This window comes from Topomyia yanbarensis, chromosome 3 (assembly GCF_030247195.1).
Source record: "Topomyia yanbarensis strain Yona2022 chromosome 3, ASM3024719v1, whole genome shotgun sequence".
Classification (NCBI taxonomy): domain Eukaryota; kingdom Metazoa; phylum Arthropoda; class Insecta; order Diptera; family Culicidae; genus Topomyia; species Topomyia yanbarensis.
This window is the reverse complement of record NC_080672.1, coordinates 54321929-54337020: the sequence shown is the minus strand read 5'-3', so window position 1 is coordinate 54337020 and position 15092 is coordinate 54321929. Positions and strand designations below refer to the sequence as shown.

At 39.0% G+C, this 15092-nt stretch overlaps 1 protein-coding gene across 4 annotated transcripts in view; it reads right to left on the bottom strand.

Moving 5' to 3' along the window:
* The window catches only part of LOC131694215 (MAP kinase-activated protein kinase 2), a 27365-nt gene extending 12273 nt beyond the window's left edge, over window positions 1-15092 (bottom strand). Inside the window, exons 1-2 of one of the 4 annotated variants that reach the window (XM_058982729.1) lie at window positions 14870-15092; window positions 5213-5622 (exon numbers count right to left, since the gene is read on the bottom strand). In XM_058982729.1, coding sequence (XP_058838712.1) covers window positions 5213-5419 — 207 coding nt within the window. In that variant the 5' untranslated portion in view covers window positions 5420-5622; window positions 14870-15092. Of the gene's footprint in view, window positions 1-5212; window positions 5980-14869 lie in introns of those variants that run through there. The other 3 variants (XM_058982728.1, XM_058982730.1, XM_058982731.1) reach the window with 3 other exon arrangements.

The following is a 15092-nucleotide window of genomic DNA, read 5'->3' as shown; positions in this document are numbered from 1 at the left end:
AGATATTACAATTATATCATTAAAAGAAACGTAATTTAACACTCGCTCAGTATTAGGCCTATTATAATAATAATATCTTATAAATTACACAATCTTCTCAAAAAATGTTACACAATCTTCTCAACATAATTATGAATATTTTCAAAAAATTAAAAAAAAATGTGGCGTTCATTGTACGGTTCAGATATGTCCGGGCATAGAGAAATTCACGATCATCGTGAAGGGTTCGAGCGTTTGTGCGTTAACGTGTTCGATCGCGTGGGTGTTTGTATGCCGCGTGTGCTAGCGTGTATGTATCTTCGAATGTATAAATTCGATTTTATAACCGTGTGTCCATTCGCATTTTCGCGTGTGTTTTTTTTTTTTCAATTCGTTTATTTGATAAGGCAGGTTTGCGTTAGCTTAAAGGTGCCAATTTTGTTTTGTTTTACATTTTAAATTACTTAAAACTAGGGGCTTACATATTGATTTTTGAAATTAAACTAAGGCTAATTTATAGCTATACATATACACAAGGGGGTAGTATAATTTTCGTAAGATTAGAGGGGTCATTTAGTTTTTATGGCAATACGGTTTGACATTTTTAGCAATGAGATTATTGGAGCAAATAATGTTTAACTAAGGGGGAAAATTTTTACGACTATCTTAAAAGTAGAAATAATTAGAGGGCGTGATTAAATTTTGTAAAGATTCGGAGACATTAATTAGAGTTATTTTATGTGGTAGTAGAGTTGGGCATTTTCAACGAGATCATATAATAGTTAAAACTAGAAAAGGCAAGAAGAGCTAAATGCTTCATGAAGATATTTGGGGGGAAGGGGTGTTACTTCTGTGTATAAGAGTATTTTCGCGTGTGTTCTTGGATGATCGTCCGCGAACCGTGAATCTGATACTAGTTTTCGGTGTATGGTTCAGATGCTAGAAGAGAGTGAGCTCTTCCATATCACTAGAGTTCCCGGTCTTGTCACCATGGAACGTGTTTGCGAGATCGCGGGTGTAGGAAATCGCTGGTTCGAGTGTTTGTATGTTAACGTATTTGTCGCTTTCGCTAGTGTGTATGTAACATGATCGCGCGCGGACCGCGTAAGATCGCTAATGTCTTAAGCGTTTATATGTTAACGTGCTGAATGATAGAAGAAAATCAAATTCTCCATATCAATGTCATGTCGCCACGGAACGAGTAGTTTAGTGGATATGAGCGTGATTGGTCCAACTGAAGGCATGAAGCTTTCGGGCGTGAACGATTTGTGATTGCGCGAACACATGTGTTCGTAGATCCGCGCTTGAGACCACGTTTATAAGTTTTGAAAGTTATAAGTGTTAAAACGTTCACTCAATCGCCGAGGTGTTTTCATGTTTGTGAGATCACGGGCGCAGTGGTGCGCGGATGAAGCTCAAGCGTTTGTATGTTAACGTATTTGACGCGTCTGCTAGCGTGTATGTAACTTCTTGTAGATAAATTCGATTTTATTACAGTGCACAGCGGTCCAGAATGTGAATTTAGCAAGAATTTTAACGTTTTGTTAAAACAAAATGACAAACTTACAATATCCTTGGCAAGGCCCTTCTTTTTGTTTAAGGGGTTATATACCTTATTATTTTTCAAAAAAATGAATTTTTATATTACTTTATCTGAAAGTACAACTCCTTGAGAATATTCTCTCAAATTTTTACAGAGATCCGAGGAGTAGATCGAAAGTGACAGCGCTTCCAAGCGCGCTTCGTTTACCAAGAGCAGTGGTAACTTGAATCGATTATCTCGAAATGTCGTTTTTCCAAAAATGGTTTTTCCGTGATCACGATTGCCGAAAAACCACTCAACCGATTTTCTTATTATTTTATTTTTCAATTAATCGTAATTAATTTTTCTCGTACCTTAACAATTCCTTTTTTATGCATAACTTTATTTTGTAGATGAGAATTTTTTAATATAATTTTTAGAGCTTAAAACAGCCATTTTTTTTAGGAAAAACGTTCCTGAATGCAGGAAAAAGAGCAACACATGAAAAGTATGACACTTACATGTCTTCAGCAAACTTTTCCAAAATTTGTAGTTCTACAACTTCGCTGAAGGTCATTTGGCTCAAGCTAGAATGATTGAAATTATTTTTTTGATCTTTGTAAAATTACAACAACCCTAACCGTTATTTTAACTAAAAGAAGGGGCTCATAATCTACGAAAACTTCTCTAAAGACCCAATAAGGCTAAATTGTTTAGTTTTAGCAGAATCTAAAAATTGCTGCTAAATTTGCATTCTGGACCACTGTTCTTGAATGATCGCGCGGACAGTGACTCTGATGCTTTATTTTTAGTGCACGGCTCATATACTAGATGAGGGTTGCCCCATATCACTAGACTTCCCGGTCATGTCGCCATGGAACGTGTTGTCTGGTGAATAAAAGCGACATTTTTTGTATGATAGGTCCAACTGAAGGCATAGTCTAGGGTGCTAGGACCGAGGGTAGGGACTGCCGGACGTGAACCGTGCTCAAACGTTCACTTAATTACCGGAGCGCTTTTATGATGGCGAGATCGCGGGTGTAAGTTTGTGTGTATAATTGAAATCGCATGTTCGCGAGGTTAAGCTTCATTTTAAACTTTTTCTAAAACGAGTTTTATTAAAATCGATCGAAATCGTGTTATCTCGTAGCACGGGCCCTTTTGCTTCCTTTGGCAGACTCATTTCACTGCACAGCCGGGGGAACGCTACAATATTGTTTGTTCACTGAATATAGAACAAAGCGCTAGCTTGCTTCACTAGTACCTATAGTGTAGCAATCTTTTGCTTTTGCTGTGGGCGAGGTCAGAAGATAGACTGATTACCTGATATATTTCTGATCATATTTCTAATGAAGACATTTTATAACTGATTTTGCCTTCTTTTAAATATGAGTAGTTCTTTTGAATTTCATTTTTGAAATTCTTGTGTTTGTTCATTTTCGCAATCATGGGATTGTTTTTGTGACTTACGTTGTAGTATAGTATAGATTTTACATCAGACGTATGTTTTGTTATCATTATTATGATCACCAGTGAGTTAACGCTTTTCATACAGCGTTTCAATAATTAAAATTATCCCTTCTTTATGCCATGAGCTGTTCTTCCAAATTATATGCAGTTCGATCCAGATGATAGTTAACTTTATCATTTCTAGATATCGTCAAGTTTTTCAAACGATGATTTTTTACAGAATGATTTTTATTCCCTAGATATAGCCTCATAACCCTTTCCGATTATTTAGTTTAAATTTTTCTTTAAGGGAGTCTGACAGATCAAAATTGAAAAAAAAATTAAAATTTTTGTTTTTGCATATTTCGGATCTCTATGATAAGAAAAATATGCTCAAGAAAGGATTTAATCGAATTCAACATGGTTCGTCTTAGAGCCCATCAAACTACCAACTATCAATTTTTCATATGAAGCTGACAAAATCGGGTTAAAAAGCTGATAAAATCGGGGGCTGATAAAATTGGGTTTTCACTGTACTCATAGTTACCAATTTATAAGTAATACTCAATCGATGAAATCAGTACACAATGTGCCGAATAATCGTCAATGCACCAAATATCGAAATTGAATCATAAGCAGTATCATTTTCATTTTAAAAGATAGTGTACTTGATGAATCACCCAATAAAAATAGGTGATAAGGGATGTGGACGAAAATAACTGGCCACCACCCGCGAAGAACACAATGTGAAATGAGTATTGTCTATCCCGAGACAAACTAGCGTTTCGTCGATTTGTTGTTATATGTGACACACATGAGTGCGAACGAAACAAAAACAAACGTCAAATCGTTTTCTCGTTTCCACTAATGCGAAGTGAACATGCGCGTAACTCGGCGCTCGGCTGGGTGGCGCATGGCACGATGTGGATTTTAGAAAAGATTCGCAATAAATATAAAAAAGTGCCATGTGAATTTCGGCCTTTTGAGTATTCGCTTTTTAAATTTCAACCATTTGGTTTTTATCCTTTTCAGCGTTAGACCTTTTAATTTTTAGCGTTTTTAAATCCTGATTTATTTTTTCGGTCTTTTGTTTTTCAGTTTTGCGATGCTAAATCAACATAATCATAAACTACAAATATTAAAGAATGCACCAAGTATCGAAATTAAATTATTAGCATTTAGCAAAAAACAAAATCTTGTTAGGAGTGACACTTATTGTTGGGACACCAATAATGAAGTGTTTCCCATAAGCTACTCTAGTATGCTTTCGAGGCAAATTCAAAAAATAAACAAACATTTTATTCGATATTGACCATGATTTGAACTCAGCTGTTCCTGTGTGCGGCAGCGAGTTTCAGTCCCCAAAAGCAGCAGGTATCTCAGTGTGGAACGTAAACGTGCGCCACATGCTATCGTCTGATTCACGTAGACTTTAAGCCACACGTCAACAACCATATAACGAATGAGCAGGAGATATGTAGTTCGCTAAAACCTGCCACAGCCAACCATATCGACACCGTAGCCGAAGGTACGATTGACGCGTCATTACAGTATGTAATTATTTTAATCGTTTTTGCATTTGCCGGTCGCAAGCGGAATTCTTATTCTGTCTGTTGCCGGTCAGAAGTAAATATTAGGGTTGTGGCTATTTTTGGGAAGGAATTTTATTTTGGCTTTCTACTTTTGTCTGCAAAGTTTTGTATTGTAGAACAGATTTGCTCTTGCAAATGGGATATTATTCCTATTACCTTTTGAGCGAATCATAAAAGACTAGAAACAATTCGCGATAATTTTTTTTGACTCTTCAAAGTTATATTCTCCTAAACAATTAGCATAATACGCTAGATGAAGTTAAAGTCTTTCTATATGTACAAATACAATGGTGGAAAGTTTTACGATGACGTTATAATAAACGAAAGAGAAAGTAAAAGCAGAGGCTATCATTTGCATTTAGGTCCTTTTCACGTGTTTGTCTAAAATGCACAATTTCAAAAGTTCGTATTGATACGTGTAGTTATTTGTAGGATGAAACTTTCAATATTCAATATTTTAATGAGCCAAACTGAACGCGATAAATGTTCCCTTTTCCGGTTTATTACCCTAACCGCCAAGCCACAATGATTCATGGCCAACCTTGCTCCGGGAACCACATCATCATCCATTCATCACACACGCATATCGCCACTTGCATCACCTTTTTTCCACTACAGTAAAAATTTTGTCTTCCTGCTCGCACTCCTACGCGAAATGGGTCACACTTACCTTAAGCGCATATTTGTTGCCCGTTTTTTTGTTGGTGCACTGAACCACCTTTCCATTGATACCGAGCCCGAGAACGGTGTTTGATATTTCATAATCATCGGTGATGGGTGTCGCCTTGGGCTGGCGCCCGTTTGGGCCTCCACCACCCTGGGGCAGATGTTGCTGTGTCTGCATCGGAATTGGTTTGATCTCGGGCATCTTGTACATGGCTAACTTTCGTTTACGACTTCCGCCACCTTCACCACTATTGCTGGGGCTGCAGATATTACTGTCGCCGTTTCTGCTGTCTGGCTCCGTTTTGACAGATTAGTTATGTTCTGGTTTCGTCACACTTTCTATAATACACACTGATGCGTTTGTCTGTTTGATATCCGAAAAGAAAACGATAAAAACAAGCACAATTCTTAGAACTTGATTACAATCGATGTTATTTGATTCACGAGAAATATCCATATGATAGGTATGGAATTACAGAAACACATACGCGCCTGGCAGATTTTTCTCTCGGAGGCTTGTGCGAGATCAACGTCGCCGACGCTATTCTGCAAGTGTCGCCTCAGAGAGGAGGTCCAATTATATAATAGCGATAATCGCACAGCGAATGATACGCGTACGACCTCGTGCTTGGGAACGACCTATGCTTAAACGCACATGTATCGACCAGATGGTTTGGCTACAGCACTAAATGCTAACAACACACTATACTGCACTTTTCGCTACATCATTATTCCCTTCTTTTCCGAACTGCGCGACTGTTGTTCATTTACTAAACTCCAATATGTGTATTTATTCCGTATATCTAGTAATGCTTATTTGCTATCTTGCTTTTGGTTTGGTTTCTCCTGCTCTCCTTTGCCATTCAGACCGCGTAAGGTACGATGCACACGATACATCAACTTCTATCAATATAAAAGAACATCAACGTCACATCACGACACTGTCAGGAAAATTTGAATGCACATTCGCACTTTCCGTTCATTAAAATTGGGTGCCGTTGATGTTGTGCGTAAACGACTACACAGAAGCATCGTGTAACTAATTTTGACGTGTTGTATCGGTGACGGAAGACTGGCGTATCGTGTAAATATCATTTAACCCTTTCACATCCAACTGTATTCTTGCGCATATAGGGTTCCAAAACTGTTTTTGCTCAAAACTGCTGTAACACGTAACACGAAAAAGCAGGTCTTTCTACCACAGTGCTAGAAGCTGATCTCATGAAATTGGTAGTCGAAATCAGTTTAAATTAGAAAATTGCATTTTGCACGATTCATCGAAGCTGTCCGTGCGGCAGAACTGCTCCAACGGAATCGAATCAGAATTATTACAACAACTTCAGTTTTACGGGTAATATTCACCACTGTTAGTGCATCAGAATAGAAATGGTTTCAGCTGTCAATAATACTTATTTTCATGAGCAAAATTTGTACTAACCAAGCACGTATACGGCACCTCTATTCCGTTAGTATTAAATTGACATGAGTCAACATATCTACGGGTACACAAATTATAGGCCCCATGGACACTTCAAATTGTTTCGCTCGTTCTGCTGCAAGCTCGATCCGCACTAGATGCTAAAAAGGCTAGAAACGATACGGGATGACTAGATCTTTGGATGTTTGTCATCAAGAGAAAATATTGAACAATAAACTGAAGAAAATTGTTTTCGACATATTGATGATTAACAAACACTTTACATCATGATGCATCAATAATACAACGAATTCGAACATAGCAAAGTCGCGTCGTATGGAATTGATTCTATCGACATTGCGATCTTATCTGGAACCAAAGGATATAACAGTTTAAAAACGTTGTTCATGAACAACATGGGCATGAAAGGGTTAACACACCGATCGAAACCAACCGTCAGTTGTGTCATCCACGCAAATAAAAGGTACCAACCCGAATACATATACATGCGCACTGGCGCGGTGCTTGAATTGTTGGATGTAATGCACAACTTACTTCATGGGAATAGAAACTAAGTCATATATAATTGGGAATTCGATTTTAAACATGGTTAGCAGTTTGTCGATTTAATAGTGCAAAATTAAGTAATCATGTTCCGTACAACGAATGTTAATAACGTACACTGCTAAAAATCCAAACTTATATTTTATGCATTCCACATACATGACATGCATATATGCACAAAAATGTGTTAAAAATATAAATTGTATTAATCACAAACATACATTTGATGTAAAATCTTTTATTAACGTGATATTGATGTGTGGAAGATAATTTTATGTGCTGCGCTAGCGAATCTTATCATTATAAAGACTTTAATGTCTGTTCGGAAATGTCCAAACGGAGCTTCAGGATTCTATCCAACAAACCAAAAATTTAGAATGTACTTTGCGTTGCACTTATATCCCGTAAGAAACTAGCTCTACACAGAGAGATGTTTTATCAATTTTCAAACAACGCTGTGTACATATCAAGAACAGGTCCCAAACGTGTAAGCTCCACCCTGTTTTGCTACCAATAAAAGAAACGCCTGTATTGTAAGCGCATTTAACACATTTATTTATTAACAGATTAAGGCCGAAGTGGCCTGTGCCGTATACAAAAGATTCCTCCATTCCACTCGGTCCATGGCCGCGCGTCGTCAGCCACGCAGTCTGCGAAGAGTCCGTAAATCGTCTTCCACCTGGTCGATCCATCGTGCTCGCTGCGCGCCACGTCTTCTTGTACCGGTCGGATTGCAATTGAGAACCGTTTTCACCGGGCTATTGTCCGACATTCTGGCTACGTGCCCGGCCCACCGTAGTCGTCCGATTTTCGCGGTATTACAGATGGGCGGCTCCCCCAACAGCTGATGCAACTCATGGTTCATTCGCCGTCTCCATGTGCCGTCTTCCATCTGCACTCCTCCGTAGATGGTACGCAGCACTTTCCGTTCGAAGACACCAAGTGCGCGTTGGTCCTCCACGAGCATGGTCCAGGTCTCGTGCCCGTAGAGAACTACCGGTCTAATCAGCGTCTTGTAGATGGTCAACTTCGTACGACGGCGAACTCTGTTCGACCGAAGTGTCTTGCGGAGGCCAAAGTAAGCACGATTTCCTGCCACGATGCGTCTACGAATCTCTCTGTTGGTATCATTGTCGGCGGTCACCAGTGAGCCCAAGTACACGAACTCTTCAACCACCTCGATTTCGTCGCCACCGATGCAAACTCGAAGCGGGCGGTTCTCATTCTCTTCTCGTGAACCTCTTCCTATCATGTACTTTGTCTTCGACGTGTTGATGGCAAGTCCGACGCGCTTGGCTTCTCTTTTCAGTCTGATGTAGGCTTCCTCCATCTTCTCAAAGTTTCGTGCAATAATATCAACGTCATCGGCGAAGCCAAGTAGCTGAACGGACTTTGTGAAAATCGTACCACTCGTGTCGATCCCTGCTCTTCTTATTACACCTTCCAGCGCGATGTTGAATAACAGACACGAGAGACCATCACCTTGCCGTAACCCTCTGCGTGATTCGAAGGGACTCGAGAGCGTCCCTGAGACACGTACTACGCACATCACCCGATTCATCGTCGCCTTCACTAATCGCGCCAGTTTGTTCGGGAATCCGTACTCGTGCATAATTTGCCATAGCTGATCTCGATTGATAGTGTCGTATGCGGCTTTGAAGTCGATGAACAAATGATGTGTGGGCACATTGTACTCGCGGCATTTCTGCAGTACTTGACGAAGAGCGAACACCTGGTCCGTGGTAGATCGTTCGCTCATGAAACCCGCCTGGTACTGCCCCACGAACTCTCTTGCAATTGGTGATGGTCGACGGCATAGTATTTGGGAGAGTACCTTGTAGGCGGCGTTCAGCAGGGTGATTGCTCGGTAATTACAGCAATCCAGCTTGTCGCCCTTTTGTAGATAGGACACACGACACCTTCCATCCACTCCTCCGGTAAAATCTCCTCCTCCCAAATCTTGATAATCACCCAGTGCAGCGCTTTAGCCAGTGGCTCGCCACCGTGTTTTAGTAGCTCGCTTGGTATTTGGTCAACCCCAGCGGCTTTATTATTTTTGAGCCGGCTAATCTCCTCCTGGATTTCTTGGAGATCCGGAGCCAATAGTGTAATGTCTTCCGCGCGTGCTCCCAGGTGCGTTACCGTGCCATCCTCGTCGTCTGCTGCATCGCCGTTCAAGTGTTCTTCGTAGTGCTGCCGCCACCTCTGGATCACCTCACACTGGTCCGTGAGAAGATTCCCGTTTGTATCTCTGCACATGTCGGCCTGTGGTACGTGGCCCCTGCGCGAGCGGTTCAACTTCTCGTAGAATTTCCGTGTGTCTTTAGCGCGGTACAGCTGCTCCATCGCTTCGCGATCTCGGTCTTCCTGCTGGCGCTTTTTGGTCCGGAAAACCGAGTTCTGCCTGTTCCGTGCCTGTTTATATCGCGCCTCGTTCGCCCTCGTGCGGTGTTGCAGCATTCTCGCCCATGCTGCATTCTTCTCTTCGACTAACTGCTCGCATTCGCCGTCGTACCAGTCGCTTCTTCGGTCCGGGCCCACCGTACCTAGTGCAGTGGCTGCGGTGCTACCTATGGCGGATCGGATATCTCTCCAGCCATCTTCAAGGGCAACTGCGCCTAGCTGCTCTTCCGTTGGTAGTGCCACTTCCAACTGCTGCGTGTATTCTTGAGCCACTCTGCCATCTTGTAGCCGCTCGATGTTTAGCCGCGGCGTTCGGCTTCGACGAGAGCTATGCACTGTCGAGAGTTTTGAGCGCAAGCATACTGCAGCCAGGTGGTGGTCCGAATCTATATTCGCACTGCGATAAGTGCGGACGTTTGTGATGTCCGAGAAGAATCTACCGTCGATTAGAACGTGGTCGATTTGATTTTTTATTACTTGGTCCGGTGATCTCCAGGTGACTTTGTGGATATCTTTGCGAGGGAAGAAGGTGCTACGGATTACCATTCCACGGGAGACTGCGAAGTTCACACATCGTTGGCCGTTGTCATTTGATACGGAGTGCAACAACACTGTTCATAATCATCAACAGTGGATTGTACGCTATTTCCACGAAAATCATTCCCCAGAAAACCATTTTCCAGGACTCCACCCTCACCTCCAGAATGCCACCCTCCAGAATATACTATTCCTCAGTCATGATTGTACAACATTTCCCCGAAAACCATTCCCCAGAAGAAAAAATGCCGAAGCTTTTTCTCCAGAAACACATGTTCTAGAAAGTACTAATTCCCAGAAAGTACCAAAGTCCAGAAAACTTTCACCCAGAAAGAACCAGAACACAGAAAACTGTTCCGCAGAAAGTACCAAAACCCAGAAAATTATTTTGCCGAAGAATTTTTTTCTTCTCTTGTCTCAATAAACAATTCGTTACATTTAGATCATGTGTACTTAAATACTTGTTATAAGTTCGCTATTCACAGTATTTTTTTTAATTTACGCATTGTGCTTAAATTTAAACGCATTTAAAAAAAGATGGAAAGATCTACGGGTGATGATTATACTTCAAATGATTGCTTCCAATTCCTATTTGATAGAAAAAATATTATAATTGGTTTTGAACCAATTTTTGCATTTAGAACCGCTTGCTCCGCATGTAGCAATAGTGGCGCATTTGCTAATTTCGGCTCCTATAGAAGCAAAACCCATTGATTACTTTTGGAGCATGCAACTCTAGGTACATGTTCCCCACTATAGCTGCAAAGGAGCTCAAAAATCAAGGAAAACTCACTATTTCAGTTGTCCTTTGTAGCAAATTTCTATGATAAAACTTGTGTTGCCTTGCGAGTTTAGTGCGAACTAGAAAGCAAAAAATAATTAACGGCGGCTGTCATTTTAATCAAGCGTTTAGTCTACTACTGCAACTACTGTTGAATATTCAACAATCGTCGATTTTCGATATTTGTGGCATCGCGCCGTGGAAATATTCTAAAACTCTATAATACATTTGAGTTGCAAAGACATGTAATATTACCAGAAGATCTAGAAACATAAAAAGAGTACCATTAGGTTAAATACCTAATAGAACATCTTAAACCTCCTTCGCATTGCGTGTTATTGACGGTTAATGATTGAGCACAAAGCTTTGGCAGCCTAGAGCTAAAAACTAATTTTTTTTTTATTTCTGTTCAATGGTAAGCGACGTAGGATTTTGCGAAATGACGCACTTGTTAATGAAAAAGCGCTGTAAAATTCATTAAAATCGACGCAAATTAAAAAAAACTATGTCAAGAAAATCTAAAATCATGCGTACGTCGCTGCAGATAGGAATTCTGAATACGCACTGTGCAAATTTCAAAACGATCCAAAAAGAGTTGTTTGACTTACATTTCCGACCAGCTAAAAGTGGTTTCGAAAAAATCGAGTTTCAAGTTTTTAGTTCGCTCGGGGTATACATAAAACGGGTTTCGGCGACATATCGTTTTCAAAACTATTTAAGCATATTTTCAGCCATTGAAATTTTTTTTCGATTTTCTGAAAATTCTGATGATATAACCCCTTAATAACTCGATGTTGTTGAAACAGAGAAACAGAGTACTTAGCATAGATCATTAACAACGTTTTCTAACTTAATAATACTTCATTGATTGCATAGTTTCAATTTAATAAAAACTGTTGCATACGGCCAGTTTTTAGAATAAATGAAACATTTTTTTGGGAATAAACTGTTAGGGAGTGAATAGATTTCAATTATGTTTTTTTATTACTAAGATACGTGTTTTGGCTTTCGAATTTCACTTTTGCAGACGAAAAACAGCGCGTTTTCCCGAAAGTAGTGTTTTTAGCTGTCGAGTCTCCTCATAGAGCTATTGGTCCGACTTCAATATTGTTTTTAATTGTTCAGAAATCATACCGCCATGTTGGGCCGAGCACGATTTGCAAAATTTTATTTAAAAAATGACGCAATAATTGGAAAAAATCCAACCGTTATATAACATAAAAAAACAATTAAAAAAAACTCGGGAAAATTTAGCCAACGTAGCTATGATTATAAAGAATATCAACTTTTTGGTTACTGATTACCCAATTAGTCGAAACTTAAGCGGGACCCATGTAATCCAAACATCAATGTCACCAATGACGTTTCAAGGTCGCAGAGATTTTTGTTTTCGTCGTTTAAAGTTAAATTGAAAAGCCGAAACATGTATATTCAAAATAAAAAAAATAGGATCCATTCAGTAGATCTTTCGCAATTCATTCCCAAAAAACACCTCAATTTTAGGCCTCGAGAGTAGAGGACCCCCTTGAAATTTCGATGGTACATGATGCAACAAACATCGAAGAATGTTATAAAAAATCTTTAATATGATACACACCAAAAAAAAATCTGAAATTTATCGTTGACGAAATATAACCGTGTTCTGTTTAATTTTACATGGAAGATGTACTTTCCACGCGCAGTAAATTACGTGACTCGCAAAATTTAGCGACATGTAAAATTAAAATCAAATGTAAAACTATGTCGTTTTTGATGCTCGTATTGACATATACGTTGGTCAGGAGACTTAAATTTACACGATTTTTTCTGGGTGTGTAGTTCGAATGTTTCTTATTTTAGCTAACTTTTTGCTCCAGCTATTCCATAGTGTCCAGCACACTAATGAATCAACCCCTATGTTCGAGAAAACCAGTCAGACGAGTGGATAACAAGTTTCATTCCGAGGGCTATTTGGCATACATATTCAAAGAGCTGCTCATGTTTAAAAGAAGGAGTCAACTCCTATGTTCGAATAAACCGGGCATACGAGTTGATCACCGGTCATGCCCTTATTGATTCATCTGCTACATAAATTGCCATCCACGGGTCAATCGGAACATTGAGCATTGAACGAACGTTCCTACCCTTAGTACAAATGCTCCTTCCAGATAAATCGGAATCCAACTACTGAAAAGCTCTAAAACTGATGAAAACCATAGCAGCTAACAACAATATTAAAATTAATCCGTCGATTGTATTGACAGATTTCGAAACCGATGAGATGAACGCTATCGCAAGGATTGTTCCCAATTCTGTGCGATATGGTATTGTTCGTGCTTTAGCTCCGGATCAAATGGCCCCGCACTTCGATTACATCGGAAAAAATACGTTTTGGGGAAGCGAAGGGTTGGAAAACACTGCGCACAGGCCAGATTTTTCTCTGAATTATGGACCATGCGATACAACACCCTCAATGACATACCCAGAACCTCAAACGCAATAGAAAGTTTCCACAACAAATGAAATGCACTCTTAAAAGGTAAGTGACCTAAAATTTTATGCGGTTGTGAAAGCATTCAAAGACCAGTCCACGTCGGCGGAATATATGCGATATCTGCAAGGAGATATGATAAACCGGCGTCGCTGTAAAAAAACATGCTGGTAAGACAAAAAATTAAAAGAAGTTTTAATTGCCGACCAGTAAGATGGTACAACATTAAAAGATACCATTTTATCAATAGCTCTTATATTACAAAGCCAAACCTGAATATTAATACTAATAAATAAGTCATATTCAGTTAAAATACCTCAATTTCTGGGAAATGGTTTTTTTCTGGGGTATGAACTTCTGGGGATTTGTTCATTCTGTGTAACGGTTTTCTGGGCAAAAATACTTTCTGGGAAAAGGTTTTCTGGTAATTGGTACTTTCGACGAAATGGTAGTCTGGAGAATGGTTCTTTCTGGGGAAAAAACTTCGGTGTTTTAGTTTCTGGGGAATGGTTTTCGGGGGAAAGTCGTACAACCATCTTTGACTGTATATAGTATGAATTATAAAAATATGTCAAAAGTTGTTTGGAAAACCTTTTGCATTGAATGTTTTTCCATGATCCAAATACACTGAAAAAGTGTCCTATACGTCTTTGAATTGATACACATACACATTACATTGTTGACATTTTATGATGGGGTTACAAGAATAACTTTTAAAAAGGGCATAATTACACGAATTTTGTTGGAGCGAAATTCCAGATATCTCGAAAACTATCGCATTTTAGAAGATTGTTGTTAAATGCATTTTGATTTTAAATGACACGTAGAATTATATTCTGTAATAAAATTACAGTTTTGTATGTTATATAGCATGAAATTTAAAAATATGTATAAAGTTATTGTTAGAAAAACTTTTTTGCCAATAAGTTCTCCATCATGCAATTCCATTCAAAATGTTTCTTTTTGCTATAGATTTTTGTTGACAAAATTTAAAAAAATTAAAGAATGGGTTTTTTTTGCAATTTAAATTTTTAAAATAAATTTGTTTTTGTGAAAAATGATACATTTCTTTCAGTGTATATTTTTAAATAGTTTTGATGTATAAAATATAGTAATCGAACAAAAACATTAAAATTAATGCACGTATAAACATCTACGCCCTTTTAAAAATTGCTCTTGCATCAAAATATTTCAATTGCCAGAGAAAATCATAGATATTTATTAAACACAACTGTAAAGTTTTGTTCGAATCGACGATGGTCATAGCATAATCATTTTCATAACAAATCTAGTATTTGAGATACCGTACGTTCGATGCAAATAGAGAGCGAACATATGCCCAGGATTCATAGAAATTTTCCTCCTCAAATCAGTCTGGGCGACACTAGCAGAATAATTAATTTCGTGTTGAAAAATTATTCCATCTTGTAGGAAGCTCAATCCTGTATGTCTCCAAACCGTAGAACAAATCATTCACTGTGTGTACAACCTTCTCGTTTCTCAGGATTGAAAACATGCAATTTCCGTCGTCCTTAAAATTCCGTCACAGGTAGCCGTAGCAATTTCGCTGATTTCGAGGAATCACACACCAACTTGCAACCTTGACCGAACTTGTAATGTTTTGCGGGAAGAAATTCACTAGGAAAACATTTATTATGATGAAACTCCTAAAGCGCACGGGAGCTGAAGTTTCACGAAAAAAACAGACACAA